This window comes from Pyxicephalus adspersus, chromosome 8, assembly GCF_032062135.1.
Source record: "Pyxicephalus adspersus chromosome 8, UCB_Pads_2.0, whole genome shotgun sequence".
Classification (NCBI taxonomy): domain Eukaryota; kingdom Metazoa; phylum Chordata; class Amphibia; order Anura; family Pyxicephalidae; genus Pyxicephalus; species Pyxicephalus adspersus.
Window position 1 is genome coordinate 5183103 of NC_092865.1, and position 22328 is coordinate 5205430.

General features: G+C 41.6%; 1 protein-coding gene across 10 annotated transcripts in view; it reads left to right on the top strand.

The window, feature by feature from the left end:
- FGGY (FGGY carbohydrate kinase domain containing) overlaps positions 1-22328 on the top strand; it is a 144319-nt gene that overhangs the window by 66759 nt on the left and 55232 nt on the right. For 9 of the 10 annotated variants that reach the window (XM_072419365.1, XM_072419370.1, XM_072419363.1 and 6 more), the window contains 2 exons: positions 15869-15997; positions 19589-19692. In XM_072419365.1, the coding sequence (XP_072275466.1) occupies positions 15869-15997; positions 19589-19692 (233 nt within the window). The remainder of the gene's footprint in view (positions 1-15868; positions 15998-19588; positions 19693-22328) is intronic. The other variant, XM_072419372.1, reaches the window with a different exon arrangement.

Sequence of the window (22328 nt, forward strand, 5' to 3'; positions counted from 1 at the left end):
ACTTTGAGATTTACCTCTACTTGACTGCAGATTTGTAACATTTTCACCACAATCGCACCATTCTGTGCCGTATGGTGTTTTTATGATACGGATGGAGAAATGCCAAGGGTGGCTGAACATCGGCACTGAACCCGCCTGCCCCCAGTGGTCTAAATAGCGTTCAGTCTCCGGTGTGGGCTCGGCTTGATGTCAATTATTTATTAAATGTAATAAGGGAATTATTATGATTTTTTTTTCTGCTGCCTTCGTCGTCCGTTTTATATTTATATTATATTTTTTATCTTTTTATAATATTAAAATGTATTTTAGTGGCTGGGGATGAAGAATCCTGCACTTTGGTGAACCTGAAAATGTCACATAACCCCTTCCTATTCCTGTTCATTATATTGCATGGGAGTTACATCATCCTGTCCTGGCCAATCAGGAGAAGGGTTTCCAATCATGTGATCAGTATGTTCGCCCACATGCAGTGTGCAGATAAACACTGCCACCTTCAGGTGGCGCTGTTTATCTAAACAGGTAACAGTAGGTAAGCCACAGGTGAGTACTAGGAGTCATTTTGTAGACTACGTTTTGGGTGCTACTGACTCTCCTAGGATCTGATCACCAGACCAGAATCCCCCTTGGATTTCTAAAAAATCACAGGTGAGTAACTGAAATCACAAACCAATCTTCACCTGCGCATTGGATGTCATCATCATCATCGTCTGCTGCGACTGTCTGGGTGTGTGTAGGGTGTTGGAATAAATGATACATTGAAGGTAAAACCTTCAATGTAATTCTCTCTACCTAAAGGTATAATTTTTTTTTTCTTTTTCACTTGAGGCATGTACCCACTTAGTTTACCGATTTCCCTTTACCCTTTCTCCATTATTTTGGTGAAAGTACAATGTTCAGAAGCTTTAAAAATGCATTTTTTGGGATCATTAACATGCGTTAAAAATAAACACAAACACTAGTATTATTAGGCCGGCCAGACCACCTCTCCCCCTTCCCCAGCCATTTAGGTGATAGCCATGAATAAGAGATTTGTAATGAACTCAAAAAGACAGCGGGGACTTAAAAAATGCACTTTTCTGACTATACTTTGACTCTGATTTATACAAAATATGTCATGTTTTATATTCACTTGGGATATGTTCTCACAGATTTCACACCCCAGCAGTTTTGACAATAATGTACATCACACCATTTTTTATAAAATCACCTTCATTGGGGTCTATTTATAAAACAGTGAATCTGACATTCCCTCAAACATCAATCTTCCAGGTCCATCTGTTTCACTAGCAGTAATTGATTCCCAGGAGGGAATGTTTGAGGGAATGTCAGATTCCATGTTTTATAAGTAGAGCCCATAGATTAGGAAGATTCTCCACTCGGGAAATGTTAAATTCACTCCTTTATAAATAGACTCCAAATAAGTTGATTTTTTACAAACTATTCTAACTTGGTATTATCACCAAAGTTGCTGGAGAAAAAGGAGGTGTGTTGTGAGAACATGTCCCAAGTGAATGTAAATGAAAATTACCTTTTTTGCGTAAATCAAAATCAAAGCAGTCTATTCATAAAGTGCATCTGGCATTCACCAAAACATTCCCCTGTTGTAGAATTTTTTTAGTCCAAGTTTTAATGGCAGCACTGGATTCTCCACCAGGGAATGCTTGGCAAAAGGTTTAATGTAATATATTTTTGTATTGTCACTAAAATTGCGAAGGGAAAGGGTAGCTGTGAGAACATGTCCAAAGTGAATGTAAAGAAAGGTCTGATTCACTGCTTTATAAATAGACCTCAATGAAGTTAATGGCCCTGATTTATCAAAGCTCTCCAAGGCTCCAAGGAGAGAATACACTTTCATCAGTGAAGCTGGGCGATCCAGCAAACATGGAATGGATTTCTTCAAAGTATTTTGCTATTTCTTAGCAAACGTTTTCAACCCTGGACCAGATCCATTCCAGGTTTGCTGGATCACCCAGCTTCACTGATGAAAGTATATCCTCTCCAGCCTTGGAGAGCTTTAATAAATCAGGCCAATATCTGCAAAAGGTTAAATATAATGTAACGTAGTGTCACCAAAATTGCTTGGGTTGCGGGGGTCTGTGAGAACATGTCTCAGGTGAATACAAAACATAGCTTTTTTTGTGCAAATCCAAGTCAAAGTATAGTGCATGAAGTTATTATTTGAAAAAGGTTTAATGTAATGTAACTTTAAATTATCATCATAATGGCTGGGGTGGGGGGAGGGGGTAACTATGAGAACATGTCTCAAGTGAATGGAAAAAGAAAACCCCCGCTTAGATTTGCTACCTTATAATTTTTCCTTTTTCCTAGTTTTTTTTTCTGCTTTTAGGGTCCCTTTAAAAAAAATCTCTGGGATGAAAAATAATATTTCCATTTTTTTCCACATTCTGAATCCGCACAGCCGGGCCGCGTTGCTGCGTGAACGGCGAAACGTTTACGGCTTTCACACAATGGACCTCTTGTCCTTTTGGCAGACAGGTTAGTGGGAACACGATTTCAGCCTTTTGTCTTTTTTGGCAAACTGTTTTTTTTTCTCAGCCGGCCCTGCCAAATATTATTCTATTACTCATAAACCCTCGGCGTTCTGCATGACGGATAAAATGCGGTTAGAAATCTGTCGCAGCACTGTAATAACCCCCCGCTGGGCCCTTCTTTTCTCTTTATTTTACGTTTCTGTTAAACATTAGCGCGGGCTCACATCTTATGTTTACTTACACAAAGTTCAGACTCGCATTGTTGTCTGCCGGCGATTGTTGCGTCTGGTAAATATCGGGTAACTGGGGAAACCACATGAAAGCCGCAGAAGTCGGGGGTGGGGTTGGGGGGGTCAGCGACACCATAAAAAAAGTACTTTACGCGCAAGGCGAAGGACGGCGCATTCCGAGGCTGATGATGATAGAAGAAACTTTGTGCCATTAAGTGGCGGGATCGAGTAGGGACTAGTCCCTTGGTTCAACTTCAGATGAACTTTGTCGCAATTCTCATGTTTAAATCTTGGCTGTTGATTGGCTATTGGAACACAGCGATGATTACTCCATAGATTATCTATCATCAGCTCTGTTACTTTGTATCTGTTGTTGGATGATAATTAGAAGCGTTCCTTAAAATTTAATTTAATTTTACATTTTTTTTAAATTCGCTAAATTTACTTTGATTTCAAATTTGATTTGATTTAAAAAGCACACACACACTAAATTAGTAAATTAGCAAATGCTGGAAATGTATATTAAACCTGGGCAGCATTGCATCGCTGGGTCCCAGGTTCGAATCTTGGCTAGGACACTATCTGCATGGAGTTTGTGTGGGTTTTCTCCCATATCCGAAAAACAGGTTAGGTTAAATGGCTTCCCCCAAAAATTGATCTTAGACTTTATTAATGACATGACTGTGGTAGGGACATTAGATTGTGAGCTCCTTTGAGGGACAGCTGGTCACATGACTATGGACTTTGTACGCCAAATATTTATAGTCTTTCTTCTCCAGTCTTGGAGAGCTTTAATAAATCAAGTTCAATGTATCACTAACATAGAATATTGAAAAAGTCCCTGGGCTCTGGTTAGTGACTGTGACTTGGCTGAGATCAGTCTGCTGCAAGCTGGAGGATGCATTTCTTAGGAGGCTGCAATAAGACCTGATCTGTGTCAGACTGCAACATTGTAACTTTGCAGCAAGTCACACAAAATATCTAAAGCCAGCAAAGTACTTTCTTGTATTATAAGAGGAATGGACTGCAGAGATGGAGACATAATCCTGCCCCTGTACAAAGCATTGGTCACACCACATCTGGAATATGCAGTGCAGTTTTGGGATATTGTGGAATTGGAGAGAGCGCAGAGAAGGGCAACTAAACCTGAGGGAGCCGATTCCACATTTTCACAGCCCTTACAGTGAAGAATCCCTTCCTTATCCGGAGCTTAAACTTCTTTTCCTCCAGATGCAAAGAGCGCCCCCTTGTGCTTTGTAATGATCTTACAGTGAATAAATGGAAAGAGAATTCTCTATTTGAACTATTTAGATATTTATACAGGGTGATCATATATATCCCCCTTAAACGTCTCTTCTCAAGGGAGAATAGATTCAGTTCAGCTAATCTCTCCACATAGCTGAGCTCCTCCATTCCTTTTATTAGTTTAGTTTCCCTTCTCTGCACTCTCTCCAATTCCACAATATCCCAAAACTGGACTGCATATTCCAGATGTGGTCTGACCAATGCTTTGTACAGGGGAGGATTATGTCTCCATCTCTGCAGTCCATTCCTCTTATAATACAAGAGAGTACTTTACTAGCTTTAGATATTTTGTGTGACTTGCTGCAAAGTTACAATGTTGCAGTCTGACACAGATCAGGTCTTATTGCAGCCTCCTAAGAAATGCATCCTCCAGCTTGCAGCAGACTGATCTCAGCCAAGTCACAGTCACTAACCAGAGCCCAGGGACTTTTTCAATATTCTGTTAGTGATACATTGAACTTGATTTATTAAAGCTCTCCAAGACTGGAGAAGAAAGACTAACATGTGTGAACCTGGGTGATCCAGCAAACTTGGAATGCATCTGGTCCAGGATTGAAAACATTTAACAAATATTAAGAAATGATTCTACTGTAGTCAGCCTACTGTTTTATTTGATTGATGTGCCGCTTGAAACCATAACTGTGCATTACCAGTCTGCTAGCCCGGATTGTTCTGTCTGGAATGAAACTGTAACAAACGGAAGGTGTAAAATGGCTTCATTTATGTGCGCGGTGACACTTTATCGCCAGGAATGTCAGCAGCCCATAAAATACGTGGAAGTGGCCCCATGCAACTGTCATTCTTCTGATGTCAAAGTGTCAACAAGGCTTCCACTCTCCCCTCGCCAGCTGGGAATCCGCAAGTTCAAGGACTGCTCACGTCTGACAGGGTGGGCAAAGCCCCCACTATGAACCGCATACTGTGATCAGCCCGGCCGCAGACAGCTGCAATGTAAAGTGTGTCTGCTATTTGGTGAAAATGAGACCCCTCCATGTTATACGTTATATCATACGTGTCTACTGCTCCAGGGTGACAGCGGGCTCGGAGCTCCACACATTCATCTGTCTCTTCCTATTTAAACTAACATCACACCTGATAGATGTGTAACCTTTCCCTGAGCTGTCTGAAAGCCGAGGAAATATGTGGCTGCTAGAGATCTGATGTTAAGGAAAGTGCTGCTAGGGTCACAATTCAACCAGGGGGCCCCTGGGCACTGTGGCATAAAGAAATGGCACCAGGTTTAGTTCAGCACACTATGTGACCAAATAATGTTTTTTTATAATTCAGGATATATAGAAAATGTTTTGTCATCTTTCATCACTACATACTGCTTGCAGCCACCACAGTTCTATAAAGCTTTCTTTCTTTTCTTTCTTTTTTTCTTTTTCTTTCTTTCGTTCTTTTCTTTCTTTCTTTTTCTTTTTCTTTTCTTTTCTTTTTCTTTCCTCCACAGTGCCACTGAGCCCCCTAATTCCCCACAGAGCTCCCTCCCCTATAATGCAACTACCGCATGTCTACAAAGCCCCTTCCTTTCCTCTACAACTTTTACAGTCCAACATAGACTCCATTCCTCCAACAGCCTACCTACAGCCACCACAATGTTTCAGAGATCTCTCCCTTCCTTTCAACCACCACAGTATCATGGACACCTACCTGTCCAATTCACCACAGTGCAACAAAACCTATACTCATACATCCACCACAGTGCCACAAAGCTTCTACCCATACATCAACCACAGTGCCACATATGTACACTCCTCCATTCTCCTACAATCACCACTACAATCAAAACTGCAAGCACCCTCAAAGTCACATGCAAAAGCAGTCCATTTCTTGGATGGCACCTTCACATGGCCCAGTCTTATAGGATCGGGTGCCTAGCTCAGGCAATGGAATCAGTGGCAATTTGCTGCTTTCATGCAATGATTCTAAAAGGGGACTCCGGGGAGAAGCGGCGATGGTGGTCACAGCCTAGGGCTCTGTGTTCCTGGACTCCTGCTTTAATCACAAAGTTGCCTGATGGTGCCACAGAGCTCCCATATGCTCCATGCACCCTCCATGGTGCCACACAGAGCCTGTAAAATAAGTAGAAATATAACAGATCCACTGGCCATAAAACTGTTACGGGGGTCTCAGAAAACACAAACTGCTGTGTTAGTGACAAAGTTACTTTCCGTCCAAAAAGTCAAATAAAATTGACCACAAACCATTTCAGTTTCCCCTTTTCATAAATATGAAAGTGACATCAAAAATTACTTTTGAGGAAACTTTGAGCAATGAATCCGATTCAGTGGATCCTAAATTACTTTTCAATTCCCTTTAACCCCTAAAAGGGGGTGTAAGGCAGCCATTGGCCCTCTGAAGGCCGTAATACTGATCTGTCACATGGAATCACCGCACGTTGCACCGATGTTCCAATTAACAATTTGCCCGTCCCAGCCAAGCTTCCATTGGAATGCAGCCCCCCCCCCCCCCCCCCCCGAATATAAAACTATAGGCTGCAAGCTCCATAAAGCCCTCAGTAATTACACGGTATCACTTGACCAGCCGAACAAAGGGCGCTGATTGGCTGGCTGGGCACCAGGAGGTTGGTGATGATAATAATTAGTATTTTTCTGCCTCCAGCCTTAGGGCCCGAGCTGTGCGAGGTGTTTATGTGCTGCACAGCTGACTGCCGACCAAAACTGCAGAGCCAGCAAAAAGTTTAACTCCTTCCAGCTGTGCGGTTTCTGTCTTCTATTTGTTGCTGGATGTTCCTCCTGAATGCGAATCTTCAGTTATTGCATGAAAAGGGGATTTTGCTGTTGGAAAGCCATTAGGACCAATTTGCTAAAGCAATCCAGCCCATTCAGTTACCAGGGTGAATGATCACCTTGCAAGGAATCATTCACTTAGCTCAGTGGTTATAATGCACTTTGCAAAGAATACCCAATCACATGCAAGGAAATCTAAAACAAGAAGCTTTCCTTGCACATAATTGGCACAGGTTAGGGTTCCCCTTTTGGTAGATGGCAAGCCAAGCCTTAGAATAATACCGAATTCATAAAAACTGACAATTTATATTCATAATGAGTACAAGAAGATTATACTCGTTAAGAAGATAATACATTAAGAGCAAAAAACCTTCTATTATCTGCAAATACAATAGTTACACCCATGAAATATATGTCCTGCATCAAGGGGGGGGAAAGAAAGTGTTGATACGATAGGTAGTCTTCTGCCCGACGCATTTCACCGATTGGCTTCTTCAGGAACGAGCAACAGGAAATATATCCAGAAAATTTGGTGGATATCATAGTCATAGTTCTGAGGGTATCAATTATAGTCCCCAAGTATTGGAGAAGGAATGTGAATTTGGATTACAGCAGGTGGAAGTTTATTGCATAGTCAAGTAGGTAATGTCCAGCAGCTCCAAGCAACCCAGGAAACGAGCCGGGCTCTTTTTGACTTGTTGCAGTTTTTGATGCACAGTGTTCAAATCTCTCAACCTTTGGTATTGAAGTTACATTTTTGGGTGGGGACAAGGTATTCCTGTGACCACCCCCTAGCTGCAAAACAAAGGATCCAAAGGGATAAACCCATAAAATGATATCAGCCCTGTAAGTAAACACTGCAAGGGGCCCTTTTGTGACTTGGGCCCCTATGCAAGGGACAGGACAGCAGCAACCAAGCGAATATAATGGATACTAGGGTCCAGGGGCTTGACTTTTTTTCACAGGGAGCAATTTTAATAAAAAAACTTCCGCGTTTATGCTAAGCCATGGAATGGCTGTTGTAATTATAGATTTAGGCTGTGTTGTGACAGTTACTATGCAGTTACTGCTGCCTGAAGACACTACATGGAGCTTCTACCTAAAGCAGCCCCATAGATTTCAGGCTCGATGTAATCATGTGTAGTATAGAGGGGACAAGTAATGGCAGAAGAGCTTGCACTCCGTTCAGTCAATTGAGCTCCAGAAAAACATTAAGACCAGGTTCATACTTGCAGCAGAATGGAGGAATCCCATGCGGCTCCTAGTGGGTGGCGCCTTGCCAGCCGCTCAGTCATTCGGTCAGCAGTGCTGCTTCTTAGAGAAGCTGCAGATTTGACAGCAGGGGGCAGTTAGTGATACTGAATGTTATACTGCCACCTGCTGTCAAATCTGCAACAATGCAGAGCGAATGACTGAGCCAGCTGGTAAGGTGCCACCCACTAGGAGCCACACAGGATTCCCTATCCTGCTGCAGGTCTAAACCTGGCCTTAATGGATTTTTCTGGAGCTGAACTTTGACTGAATAGAGCGCTAGCTCTTCTGCCATTACTAAACCCCTCTATATTACTCATCAATACATGCAACCTGAAAATGTGACACTTGTACAGGACAGGCAGATGGTCAGGATTAATGGTTGGGATCTATGTTTGGGTCGTCTGACTTTTCTTAAGTCCAAGGACAGTTGCATCCCCCATCGTTACGCCCCCCCATCCCTCACCACACCAACAACTAATAATACATTGGCCCGGCCACAAAACTAAACAAACTCGTCTTCTCACATAGTCAGCGTAAAAGGGCCGTTTTATAGGCCCGGGACTCTGGGAAAACAAACCCTCCTTGTTTTTTAATGTGGTCAGTGGAAGAGGATGTAAATATTTCACAATATAGGATGGGAAAAATGTTCCGAAGCCAAAACTGGATTCAAAAGTGACTATTGTATGCTTTCAGATTTTATTTAAACGGAGAAATAAAAAATAAAAATGTCACCTTTCATATTTGGCGTCTAGGCAGGAAAAATGGTCCGGGGTAATTGGATGGGACGGGGCAGAAACTGGAAACATATTGGTGGCCTGCCAGATTTTTTACAAATGTTTTAAATCCATTCCATGTTTTTTTCTAAACATTTGCAGTGATAGATTTTATAAGATTTATTTTATGATAGTTCAGCTGTGTGCACTGCCAAAACTTTGGGATTTTCTCTCTTTTTTAGTCCCAAAGGCAATGGCCCCCAGCCCCCATTGGGGCAAAGACAGCAAAACATTTTTACGGGGGTTCACATCCATCCCTACTCTGTACAAAAAAGTTTAGGCTGCACCTAAAAGCCAATTAAATTAACCTAAATCCATATGCTTAGCCTTCTCCTTTTCTTCATGGTATAGAGGGAGGGCCCTTCTTTGGATGCCCTTGTCACAGTTATGACATGGAGGGTACCCATTGGCTGATGGGCGGTGGGGTCCTATCAGGCTTTGGATACTTTTATTGAACGATGATGTCACAAAGAGCGGACTGGTCTGCACACTATAATGCTATAGCATTGGATTACTGCTCTCACCCCCATATTGTGAAAGGGTGGAAAGAAGGAAAAGGGATTATAATAGATATACAAGGGGGTTTGTGTATAATTGGAGATGGGCTTCAGTCAGAGTCTGTTTAAAGGTGGGAAAATTGGGCAATTTCCCAGGCCCCCTATCTTCTTCAGGGTCCCAAATGATACAACAGTAAAGGTGTGGAGAGCTGAAATACTGTGCTTTCCACATATAAAAAAACAAAAAAAACTTTTTGCTGCATTGTTAACCTTTAATCTAGAGATTCCCTCCCACAATACCTGAATGTTCCTTAAAATCAACTTTTGCAATCCCCAGAGCAGGAAAGTTCAGGCAGGGTAAGAAAGAGGCAGCACTGTGAGCCAACCAGATATTTGAAACTTTTGCCAAGTTTGGTCTTAGGCCCTCCCATCCTAATGTGATAGGCTGCTTTATTAACCAACAGGAAGCTCAGATAGAGATCCTTGGGGGTGGGAAAGCTGGACCAGATTTTACTTTTATAGACTTATTTAGGATTTGTTCATAAATATTCTGGATCACCTGATATCAACCTTTTGTAATCCCCTGTACAAGAGGACTTAGACTGGAAAAGGAAAAGGCAGAGCTGAGGGCCAATCAGGCAACCATGTTTGGTTCTGTGCCCCCCATCTTAATGTGATAGGCTGCCTTATTAACCAACAGGAAGCTCACATAGGGATCCTTGGGGGTGGGACTATTTGACCAGATTTAATATTTATAGACTGTTATTGACTTATTTAGGATTTGTTTATACATTTTCCAGAACATTTTGATAAGACATTTGTATCTGACCTCTGCGTACTTTTTTTGTGCATGTTAAAAATTGCTTACTTTTGTAATGGGTTGGAGTCTCAAAAAAATCTGTGCTAAACGCTACATTTTTTGCAGATGTTCAAAAAAAACCTGATGAAGCAATTGGTCCAGGGTTCCAGGGGCCACAAATATACATTTAGCTGTCATAAACTTTTTTGCTAAATGAGGCCAATTAGATGTGCCGAATTCTTACAGAATTTTCCCTGATCCCCCCATCCCCCCACCTGTCTGGTTAATAGATCGCTGTGTACAATAGTAATTACGGGAAATCTGATTCTTCTAGATTCAGTTACATTTGGATTTATGCTTTTTGCTAAAGGGGGAAAACCCTTTAACAGAGATCACAAGGCCGGGGACTTTGTGTATGGGAGCAGCAATAAAGGGAACCTGCAGCAGCATTTTCTCCAGGAGAGTAAAGAATTGCAGCCATTCCCCATCCATCAGGATTGGTATTGTGGAGTATTGACAGCGGCTTTGCTTTCATGTCTCATGCAGCGGACAACCACAAGCAGGGGGGGGTTGTGTACAGGTAACAAAAACCCACAATACAGGTAGATATAAAATGACCACAAGCAGCTGTACAACATAAACAGCACATTATTATTAATAATAATAATAATAATAATAATAATAATAAACAGTATTCATATAGCACCAACATATGACATAGCGCTGTACATTACATAGGGATAGCAAATGACAGACAGATACAGACAATGACATAGAAGGAGGAGAGAACCCTGCCCTGAAGAGCTTACAATCTAGGAGGTGGGGGAAGTATCACACAATAGGAGGGGGATATGGAATGGTGGGAAGTAGTGAGGGTCAGAAGACAGAAGAAGACGGGCAGGTGAGGGGGAAGCGTTGGGTTTTGAGGGCTCTTTTAAATGTGCAGAAAGTAGCAGCAAGCTGAATAGGACGAGGAGACCATTCCAGAGAGTCGGGACAGCTCTAGAAAAGTCTTGGAGCCGTGCGTGTGATGAGGTTATGAGTGAGGAAGTCATTAGTAGGTCATTGGAGGAGCGAAGAGAGCGTCTTGCAGCATTTTAATAACTTAGAAAATTTATGAAAAGATATATATGAATATATCTTACAGAAAGGAATATGTGTCTAAATCCCCAGCATAGCAATTCTTGTCAAAGCTGCTGCCATGCAGTTTCCCTCTATAGAGCAACATAGGGTTGGAAAGGCGTAGGGAGAGATCTGTGAGTTCGGATGTCACTTCTAGGGAAAATTTCCTCGAACTTCTGTTTGAGATATTCCGGGGAACCAATTTCGCGAAACCATCGGAAGATTGAGGACGTTTTAACAGGAGGATTCACAGGGGATTCACAGGATTGCTTTCCCTGGAGGTTCTCCTGTGCTGGGCATATTCTCAATGATTGCAGGTGTGGCTGCATTCATTGACAAGCGTGTGCGATCCCCGGGACACCAGAGGTTTATTAATCTCCAGTGCCCAGGGATCGGGTTTGCTTCATCATATATAGTTCTGTCCCTTTCTGTTTCCATCTCCTCAACAGAACAGAAGTATACAAATCAAATATATTCCTCAATAGCCACAATATATGAATTGGCTTTGTTTGCAGCAAATGCAAGATATTATCTTGTAAAAGTAGCAGTGACATCATCACTCCATAATCTGTGCAAAGCAGACCTGTGGGAGGAGCCCACCCACTACAGGCTGCCTATAGAAAATGACAGGAGGGGGCGGAGACAGACCAGCCATCCTGCAGAAGGAGAAGGAGCAGCAATGACTGGTCTTTTTAACAGGAAGTTCCCGCATGCTGGCAAATGTTCATTTTAGATTACTGCAAAGATCTAGATAAAGACACCAAGCTCATATAAATGTAAAGCTCACTTGAAGTTTGCTTCATTTTATATCGTGCTGCCCCTTTAAAAACCAATCCCTTAACCGAACAGAAGAAAATAATCGTGTATCGGTTTTATTTTTCAGTACAGAAATAGAAGTAAAAACATCCCTGTGATTTGTCCTGAGCGGCGCAGTGTTATGGTGTCGATTGCCAAGCATAATGCTGAACGTATATCTGGATATCCTTCGGGCCTTCTGAAATATACATTGCTAAGTCTGTCTGGAGTCTCATCAAAGCTCCGCACAAAATCACTTTCACATTGTTTCTGCCGGCAGCTGAAATGATACTTCACGCCGTGTTTATAAAAGGTGCAAAATGATATTTTGTTTTTTTTCCTTTTCCATGCGAACGATCGATTCCGACAGTTGTGCTGCTTCATCAGCATCGTCGGCACAGTTCAGCCGCTCGATTTCCTTTTTTATTCTAGGTGAAATTGCATCCTGGTTGAGTTCATTTCAGGTTCAACACGACCCCATAGAACCCCATCAACTTCACTGCAACAAAGTTTTTGAATTTCCCCGGATTTTTCATTCTAGAGAATTAGAGGGTGAATCTCCCTAAATGGGGCCAATGGGAATCGTTTCTGGACCCAGGGTTTTGGCTTTTCCCAATCTAAAACAAAAGCAACAAAAATACATTTTGAAATTGGTCAATTTATTGCCTAAGGCTTCGTACACACGTGCAATAATTATCGTTAGAAAACAAATGATTGACGACCGATAAACGATTATGCATGATTATTTTGAACGATCTCATAGTGCACAATTCTGTACATGCTGTAACGATACGATTGTTCAAATATATTCCACCAATAATGTACACACGCTAGATACGATCGTTTGAACGATGCAGGAAGTGACGTGTACCGGAGAAAGTATACCGCAGAACAATCCACGATCACTGAACGACCGTACACACAATAGATAACGAACGATTGTCACCCAATCCGATATGCCGGGACGGTCGTTCATTTCCAGCGACATTCCTCGTTCCTCGGCGTCGTTTGGCAGTCATTGTGCACTTTTTTTGTTAATGATTATCAGACAATGGTTGTTTGTTTCCAATGATAATTATTGCACGTGTGTACGCAGCCTAAGTTTTTTACTTTCCATTCCAACTTTTATTTGGTAGTAAAATCGGGGGTGACACCCCAAGTGAAAAGCAATCATTTTGGCATCAGGCGGTCCCGTGCAGGCTGCAACCTCCTCAACAGTTACGTATAGATGGTGGGTTTAATCTACGGCCCATTTGGTTTTGAACAATCAGTTTGCCCTTTATGCTGCGTTGTACCCCTCAAAGTTCTGCTAGGGACGGACATAGGGAGGTGCAAAGTGCCCCCCTGTACTCTTCTCAGCCACAAATCAGATGGGTGGGAAGGCCACCAAGTCAGCTCCGGACCATTGGCTACATCCGGCACTGTGTTCTGCTATTACCCTTTTGGGCCGAGCCTTAGGACTCTCACAATGCAGGACTGCTGGTCCTGCATTGTACACAATGATATCACAGCCTGGGCCCGCCAGGATGCCATAGGGATTGGGCTTTAAGGGATCTTTGGCACAAGAAGAGGAAGCCTGCATGGGTGAAAGAATAAGGTTATAGGGTAAAAGTGCTTTTTCCTAATATTTATCATTCCACCTAACCCCAGCAAAAGTAGTTTTTCGTTAGGGTGATTCTTTGAGAAATTGTAGACATTTTATTCAAACAAAATATATAAAATGCAAACCTGTTCCTGGCTCTCACTTGATATCAGCTTCTTCCAAATCATGTACAGCAGAGCTCGAATGTGGGAGAAAGGAACAGCACCTGGACCTAATCAGTTCTGACATAAAGCATTCCAAGAAAACATGTGCCCAATAAGAGAGGTTTATCAGTGTGCTGCTAATTGTTTTACTTTGGAGCCTGGGCTCAGAGGAAGTAGATTGAATGAATCTGACCATAAGAGTGAGACATCTAGTGGCAGAAAAAAGTACTCTGGAGGAAAGCTCTTCCATTAGGGTGAATATTGTGATAAAAGTTTTGTATTTTAAAGAGATTTTGGAGAAATAGATGCACACTCATCCTTACTGGACTGATGATGTGTTCCTGGTGTATACATTTACCATTCACTGGAGTTCCCTTTCAAAACCAGATCTACAGTCCTCAGATATGACAGCTGCAGCCATCACTAGTCAGGGACTGAGGATTTGGCCGTCCCGCAGGGCCCCGAGGGGCTCCTGTAGTCAGGTTAAATTAGTACATATCCTTATGTCACTTTTAAACAGCTGAACTGTATAGAATACAAACTGTGTGCGCATGATTTATGTTAAAACATCTGCTTCCCAACTGGCTGAGACAGCGTGACCCTCCAGTTACACCGCCAGCAATTCATCATCCGGCTACATCAAATAATATACTGAGTGTTAAAATGTCATTTGTTTTTCATGGGGAAGGAAGGATTATTCCAGTATTACCAGCTCTGCTCCTCTCAATATCATCAAACTCCATTTGTTCAGTTCTGGTCGGTTTCAGGGATGGTTGTCCTTAAAAATAAAATCTGCACAGCAAAGCTTTCATTCAACTCCTCAATAGCCAAAAAGGCTAAAAATTGTGTTTGCAGCACAAACCAAGATATTACATTGTAAAAGTAGCAATGACATCATCATTTGGCTTTACTATAAGGTGTAGAGCTGTGGGCGGGGCACAGTATGACCACCTGGTATCGGCTGCTTGCAGGAGATAACAGAACGGGCAGAGACAAGACCAGTCATCCTGCACAAGGAGAGTGAACAAGAGTGGTCTTTTTTTTTTTACAGGAAATTGCACATTTAACAGGAAGTTCCTGCACATTTTACAGGAGGTTCTTGCTCATTTTACAGGAAGTTGTTGCTCATTTTACAGGGAGTTGATGCACATTTTACAGGAAGTTGTTGCACATTTTACAGGAAGTTGTTGCTCATTTTACAGGGAGTTGATGCACATTTTACAGGAAGTTTCTGCTCATTTTACAGCAAATTATTGCACACTTTACAGGAAGTTGTTGCACATTTTACAGCAAGTTATTGCACATTTTACAGAAAATTATTGCACATTTTACAGCAAGTTGTTGCACATTTTACAGCATGCTATTACAGATTTTACATGAAGTTGTTGCCCATTTTACAGGAAGTTATTGCTCATTTTACAGGAATTATTGCTCATTTTACAGGAAGTTTCTGCTCATTTTACAGCAAATTATTGCACATTTTAAAGAAAGTTGTTGCACATTTTACAGCAAGCTATTGCACATTTTACAGCATGTTGCACATTTTACAGGAAGTTGTTGCACGTTTTACAGGAAGCCGTTGCACATTTTACAGCAAGTTATTGCACATTTTACAGCAAGTTGTTGCACATTTTACAGCAAGCTATTGCACATTTTACAGGAAGCCGTTGTACATTTTACAGGAAGCCATTGCACATTTTTACAGCAGGTTCCTGCACACAGGAAAGTGTTCACATTGGATTACTGCACAAAAGACTCCAAGCTCACCAGGATGTAAAGATCACTCAGTTCATGAATCCACAGGAGTTCAGCTTTAGTAATCTCATCCATTTGAATATCACCATTTTACCATTTGAATATCACAGCTGAAAATGTATTGGTCCTTATAAATAATTGCAAAAGAGAGATCCAGAATACTTCTCCTTCATTATGGTGATATGAGAACTAGAAAACATTTCCCTGAATATTTTGGTTTTTGGGTCCCCAGCACGGTTTGTATTGCTGAGGGTTGGATGGCCCATTGTTGGCTTCGTGCTGGAAATGTCTGTTTTATTTCCCTTTTATCAGTGTGAAGTTTAATTATTTTTCCTCCGTCTGCCCAGGAAACCAGGTTGTGTCTCCAGGAGTTTGTGTCGGGAATCGGCTCACATCGGAGGCTGCCAGCGAGCTTGGCCTTCCCCAGGGGATCGCAGTGGCCGCTGCACTTATAGATGCTCACGCTGGTGGGCTCGGTGAGTTCCTCTCTTAAAGGTAAACTCCATTATTAAAACAAGTCAGTGAATGTTATCCTTCCAGTGAATTTATATCCAAAACTTGTTATTAGCTTTGAGGGAGATGAGTAGCAATGCGGGTCCAATCCTGCAATTGGTTCTGTTACACCTACCGCTGTTTGATTTCCTGTATTCTACAAAATACACAGAACTTATCACCGAACTCTAGAGAATGTTTTCTCCTGAATGTTTTATTAGTATCGAATGTTCCATGGTGAATCTTCTATTCAGAGTGAATGTTCTAAAGATAGAATGTTCTAAGAGTATTCTATCATATGAGAAAAAACTATGAACCTAGCTTAGGGAAAATAAAGAATAAAGTATCCTAGGAAAATTGAATTCTAAAGGAAAAAGCCTGGAAACATTCACCAACCCAAGAACATTCACTCAGAATAAAAATTTCTCTTCTACTATTTTCCCATAGGGCCTGATTTATTAAAGCTGTCCAAGGCTGAAGAGGATACACTTTTATCAGTGAACCAGGGTGATCCAGTGAACCTGGAATGAATTTCTTAAAAGTAATTTGCTATTTGTTAGCAAATGTATTGAATCCTGGACCACATCCATTCCAGATTTTTGGTTCATCCAGCTTCACTTATAAACGTGTATCTTCTCCAGTCTATGGGAGCTTTAATAAATCAGGCCCATGGACTTTATCAGGGTTTGACCCAAACTTTGTATCAAAGTTGCATCAAAGGAAATTTAATGAACCCTTCAGGGACATTTGCCTAGTGATGATGAAATGTATAAAAAAGAATACATGGGGGTTTGTAGGTGGCCCACTGGTCTAAGGAACCTTTTGGGTTAGGTGAAGGAAGTGTCACTTCTGTGGGGATGTCCAGAATATAATTTTTATTTAAAAAAAACAACAAATGTGGGGACCCCATTATCAGAGCTATGCAACACAATCAATAAGAAACACAAACAACAATTATTATAGGCAGCATGGTGACTCGGTGGTTAGCACTTTGGCCTTTGCAGCACTGGGTCCCAGGTTCGAATCCCAGCCAGGACTTTATCTGCATGGAGTTTGCAGGATCTCCCCGTGTCTGAGTGGGTTTCCTCCCATATCCCAAAAACATGCAGTTAGGTTAATTGGCTTACCCCTAAAAATTGACCTTAGATTACATTAATGACATATGACTATAGTAGGGACGTTAGATTGTGAGCTCCTTTGAGGGACAGCTAGTGACATGACTATGGACTTTGTACAGCGCTGCGTAATATGATGGCGCTATATAAATAATGTGTAATAATAACAATATTTTAGTCTATAGAAGGACAGCATATTATTCACAAAGGGAAGACTAAAGTCTTGTATGAGTATATTATTTTAAAATAAATGTATGCAGCTCTTTGGATGTTCATAATGAAGAACTATAAAAAAAGGTAAAATAGGAGAAAGTGTGTGTGTGTTTGTGTGTGTGTGTGTATCTTATACAATAATATTGTATAACCAACCCCCTGATAGGTTACACAATATATAAAAAAAATGTGGGGGTTGTTAGCAACACACAAATGTGTATTTTCAAGGAATAAATATCAAACATTGACTTTATTTAAGAAGTTTGTTGCTAATATATAAGAAGTAACCCGGTACTATTGTGGCATCAACAGTTGTAATATAAATCCAAATAAAAGATGTAATAGGATGTTCTGAATTCTTTTTGAGGTTGATCCTATTTTCCTATTTAATGCGTTTCACAGTAATGCTTCCTCAGGAGATGTAGGAAATTATTCAGACAGCTTAATAAAAGAAATATATATATATATATATATATATATATATATATATATATACATATAATTATATTTTCTAAGACAATAAATGGTGATTATGGAGCATGATAAATGAAGAGATTAGATGGACTTGGGTCAGATAATATGTTATGTGCTCCTACTTTCTGCACATTGAAAAGAGCCCTGAAACCCATCTTTTCATACTCACCTACCTTCTGTCTCCTAAACCCTTACTACTTCTCACCAGTCTATATCTCCCTTCAATTGTGTGATACTTCCCCCACCTCTTAGATTGTAAGCTCTTCGGGGCAGGGTCCTCTCCTCCTTCTGTGTCACTGTCTATATTTGTCTGTCATCTGAAACCCGTAATTAATGTACAGCGCTGTGTAATATATTGGCACTATATAAATAGTTTTTTATTAATAATAATATTGTTATTATTATTAATAATTATAATAATAATACATTCCAAGCACTATATATATATAAATATAAAATCTGACTGCAAAACATATTTATATTCCAGAACTGCATCTTTGTTTATGGGGATTGCAGGGCGAAGGAATTCTTTGTGAGAATTTAGGATCAGCCTGAAGCATACGTGGGAATGCCCTTCAATGATTGCAGTGTTTAGGGGAATGAGCTCCTTTGGGACCCTCGGAGGGTTCGAGGTCGGCTCAGGCAGAGAAGGTGCTGACAGGCTCAGGAAATGGCTAAATTACAATCATTTTCCAATAACATAAAGAAGGGAGAGAGAGCAGCGTCCGCGACAGGTACACACTGAACCCATAGTCTGTATACGGCCTAGGCCAGCAGCTGCGTCTTGGGCCCGCATCGCAGTTAATCAGGTATTCCGCCACAGCTGTGCCCAGATCTGACTTCAATTTAATTGGTGGTTATAAAAGGCAGTGCTTACACAGCTGGACTCGTTAACGTTTGATCCCTGCATTGTATGGGCATAATATTCTCATCCAATCAAAAACGCTCTTTCTTTCTTTCTTTCTTTCTTTCTTTCTGAGGAATCAGGACCTCCTTCCTCCTGCTAGTGACCCCTCTAGTCAGGGTGACCCCACAGTTCTATCTATATAGGGGAATCAGGACCTCCTTCCTCCTGCTGGTGACCCCTCTCGTGATGGTGACCCCAAAACTTAATCCATATAGGGGAATCGGGACCTCCTTCCAGTGACCAGTGATTCAAGTCTAAGGAAGTGGTTGACAATCGCTCTGACCATGATGATACATGATGAGCTTACAATATATTGTTCCTACCATGGTCATATGTCATTGCCATAACTTAAGGCCAATTTTGGGTGAAAGCCAATTAACCTAACTGCATGTTTTTGGGATATGGGAGGAAACCCACGCAAGGAGAACCTACAACTTTCATGCATATAGTGCTCATGCTACAAATCTTCCATGTGAAAATAACCCGTTTATCTCACCCCAATTCTTTGTAGCCTTTTGAAAACACAAAATCTTAGGTGTCTATTTATTAATATTTTCACCCAAGGTTCACCCAACTTTTGTCCAAAAAGGAACACATTTCCTATTGCATTCAATTAGAAAATTTGGAAATCAACTTTTACTCAGGATTTATATTTTTTTTAATTCAATCTAGTATAGGCAATGTGTAAATTTGGGTGAATCCAAGGAAAACATTTATAAATAAACCCCAGAATAAATAAAATAATATTAAACGCATTATATTACTCAGAGCCCGGGGTGTTTTGTTGCTGTGACATTTTGTCATCTGGTTGGCCTGTATTCTATGTGGTTCTAATTCTTCTCCCTGTTTTGTTTCTTCTTGATAAGGAGTAATTGGCGCAGACGTGACTGGACGCCATCTCCCTTGTGAAAACGAGCCAATCACGTCGCGGCTGGCCCTGATCTGTGGAACGTCGTCTTGTCACATGGCGGTCAGTATCAGCACAGATAAGTCCTGGCTGTCATTGTGTACTTGGCTTGTCCTCGCTTCACCTTCCAGGCTTCTTTTTTTGAAGATTTGCAGCCCAGGTTTATGAATTGCGCTGTGTTTGTGTGTGTGAGGTCACTGCGGCTGCACTGAATGCTGTCTTCAAATCAACGGCCCATGAAATTGTGTGTTTTTTATTTACGTCTCATCTCTATTAATATCTGGACCCGCTGAGACGTAGAGAGATTCCAGAACATCCCTAAGTGACCTGGGAATTCAGTTCAGTTTGGGAAAAGAGAAAGATGAAGAAAATATAAAATAAAAATGAAGATTTGCGAGTAGGCAGGTTGTTTATTGCAAGGGGGACAGGCGGTGTCTCTTCTGCAATATATCAGACATATATGTTCTGAAATGTACACTGAACTGTGCATGTGGAGCTCCATGTACAATGCCGGGTGTCCTGGCATACCCTGGCTCCCATGCACATGTCCTGTTGTAACGTCCTTTGGTCTGGCCAACCAGGATGGCCAAACACCTGAACCTGGAAGAAGCGGGTGAAGATGGCCTTGGCCAAGCAAGAAGAAGTAAATGTACTTGAAAAATTGCAAACAGGCAACTTATTATTATTATCCAGTATTTATATAGCACTGACATATTACGCAGCGCTGTACAAAGTCATGTGACTAGCTGTCCCTCAAAGGGTCACACAATCTAATGTCCCTACCATAGTCATATGTCTTTATTACAATCCATAGTCAATTTTGCGGGGAAGCCAATTAACCTAACCGCATGATTTTGGAATGTGGGAGGAAACCAACGCAAACACAGGGAGAACCTGCAAACTTCATGCAGATTGTGTCCTGGCCGAGATTTGAACCTCGATTTGAACCCAGCGCTGCAAAGGCCAGAGTGCTAACCACTGAGCCACCATGCTGCCCGATCTCTCCTTGATGTAGAAGTGAGTGGGCGGCTTTAAAGCTGTCTGACTTCTACTAAAAGGATGGCATGGCTGTGTGTATGGGGCTCATTCATTCTACTGTAGCTGGATACAATCACAACATATGATTTTCAATAAAGGAGGACATAGCTGGGAGTCTCCCCTTGTCCTACCCCATCCCTTCTCCATGGAACTGACCATGGCTGTGTGTATAGGGCTCATTTTTTCTCCTGTTCCTGAATATAATCATAAAATATTATTTCCAGTGGAGGAGGACGCAGTGGAGTGTCTCCCTCTTGTCCTCCCCCATCTTCATCTACCCTTCTCCAAAGAACTGAACATGGCTGTGTGTATAGGGCTTATTAGTTCCACTGCTCCTGGATACAATCACTAAATATAATTTCCAATGGAGGAGGACCCATTGGGGTTCCTCTCTTATCCTTCCCTGTCCGTAGAACTGAACATGGTTGTGAGTGCAATGTTCATTCCACTGTTCTGCATGCAGCGTAAGGATATTTTTGTCACAATCTCTGCCCCGCCACCCCTCCATCCATACAAGTTCTGTGCAGCTGGCTGCCAATGTTTAATATTTGCATACAGCAAGTGCAGTAATCAGCGCGGCACACAGTTGACATTGACGCTTCCTGTGCGTTGGAGGTGTCAGAGTTTTCCTGTCCTGTTTGGCCCAGTAAAGGAGCCCACTTGTTCTGGAATCCACTCGCTAGACATGACTGAGACTCACAGAAGCGTGACTTTTAATGCCTTGCTAATTGTAATTGCCGGTATTACATCCATCAAAGTGGGATTTGGTCCACGCCATGCGGAACGAGCCACCATTGGCTCCTAGCGTCCGGCTATTTGTACAGAGCAGAGCGTGGACTTTTAATAGCCTGTAACATAACCTATAGAGATTTTTAGACATCTCATCGCGCATCTGGGTCTGTACGCTGATTGCGCCACGTGAAAAGATCCCTGTTCCCAGCGAGACGGATGTTTGGTCAATGTCTGGGTTTGGGGGGAAAATGGCAGCTTTCCCGAATGATGATGTTTATTTCGAAAGTCAACTGTATATATTCTGCAGGGAGCGGCAGGAGCGGGGGGACCGGGCAGTTTACTGTATACTTTTTTTCTCATCCACATTTATTTAACCAAAATTTGTCACAGTTCTTGTTTGGTGATCTGATTATGTGACACTTAAAGTGGAACTTTCATTTAAAGAATTCTGCAGAGCCCTTGATCCCTACGTTCGATCTCGCTCTGTCCTAGTTTTTCTTTGTTCCGGTGCGGAGGAACCAGCAAGTTCCACCTGCCGATCTTGGACTGCACATGCAAAAAAAGAATAATCTCTTTTACCCGCCCGATAGCCCACTCGAGCTGAGAAAATCGCATTGCCAGCTCCGCATTGGTTGCCTGATTACCCGGCAATCCCGATTTCTCCTGCGGTTGCCGACACTGCAGGAGTTGCATCATTCTGGCCAATCAAAATGACCAATGTTTATTTATGCGTTATATGCAAAAAATCAAGAATTATAGAATACATTAGCAAAACATAAAAAACAGTTCAACTGCTTCATATTATTAAATAGACAAAACAACATATAATTCTCCCACACAAAAGAGAAGTAGCTTCAGAACCAAACACAAATGTATATTTAAAACTTTTCTGTTTTATTGAATCATATTAACCTAACGGTTCATTTCTT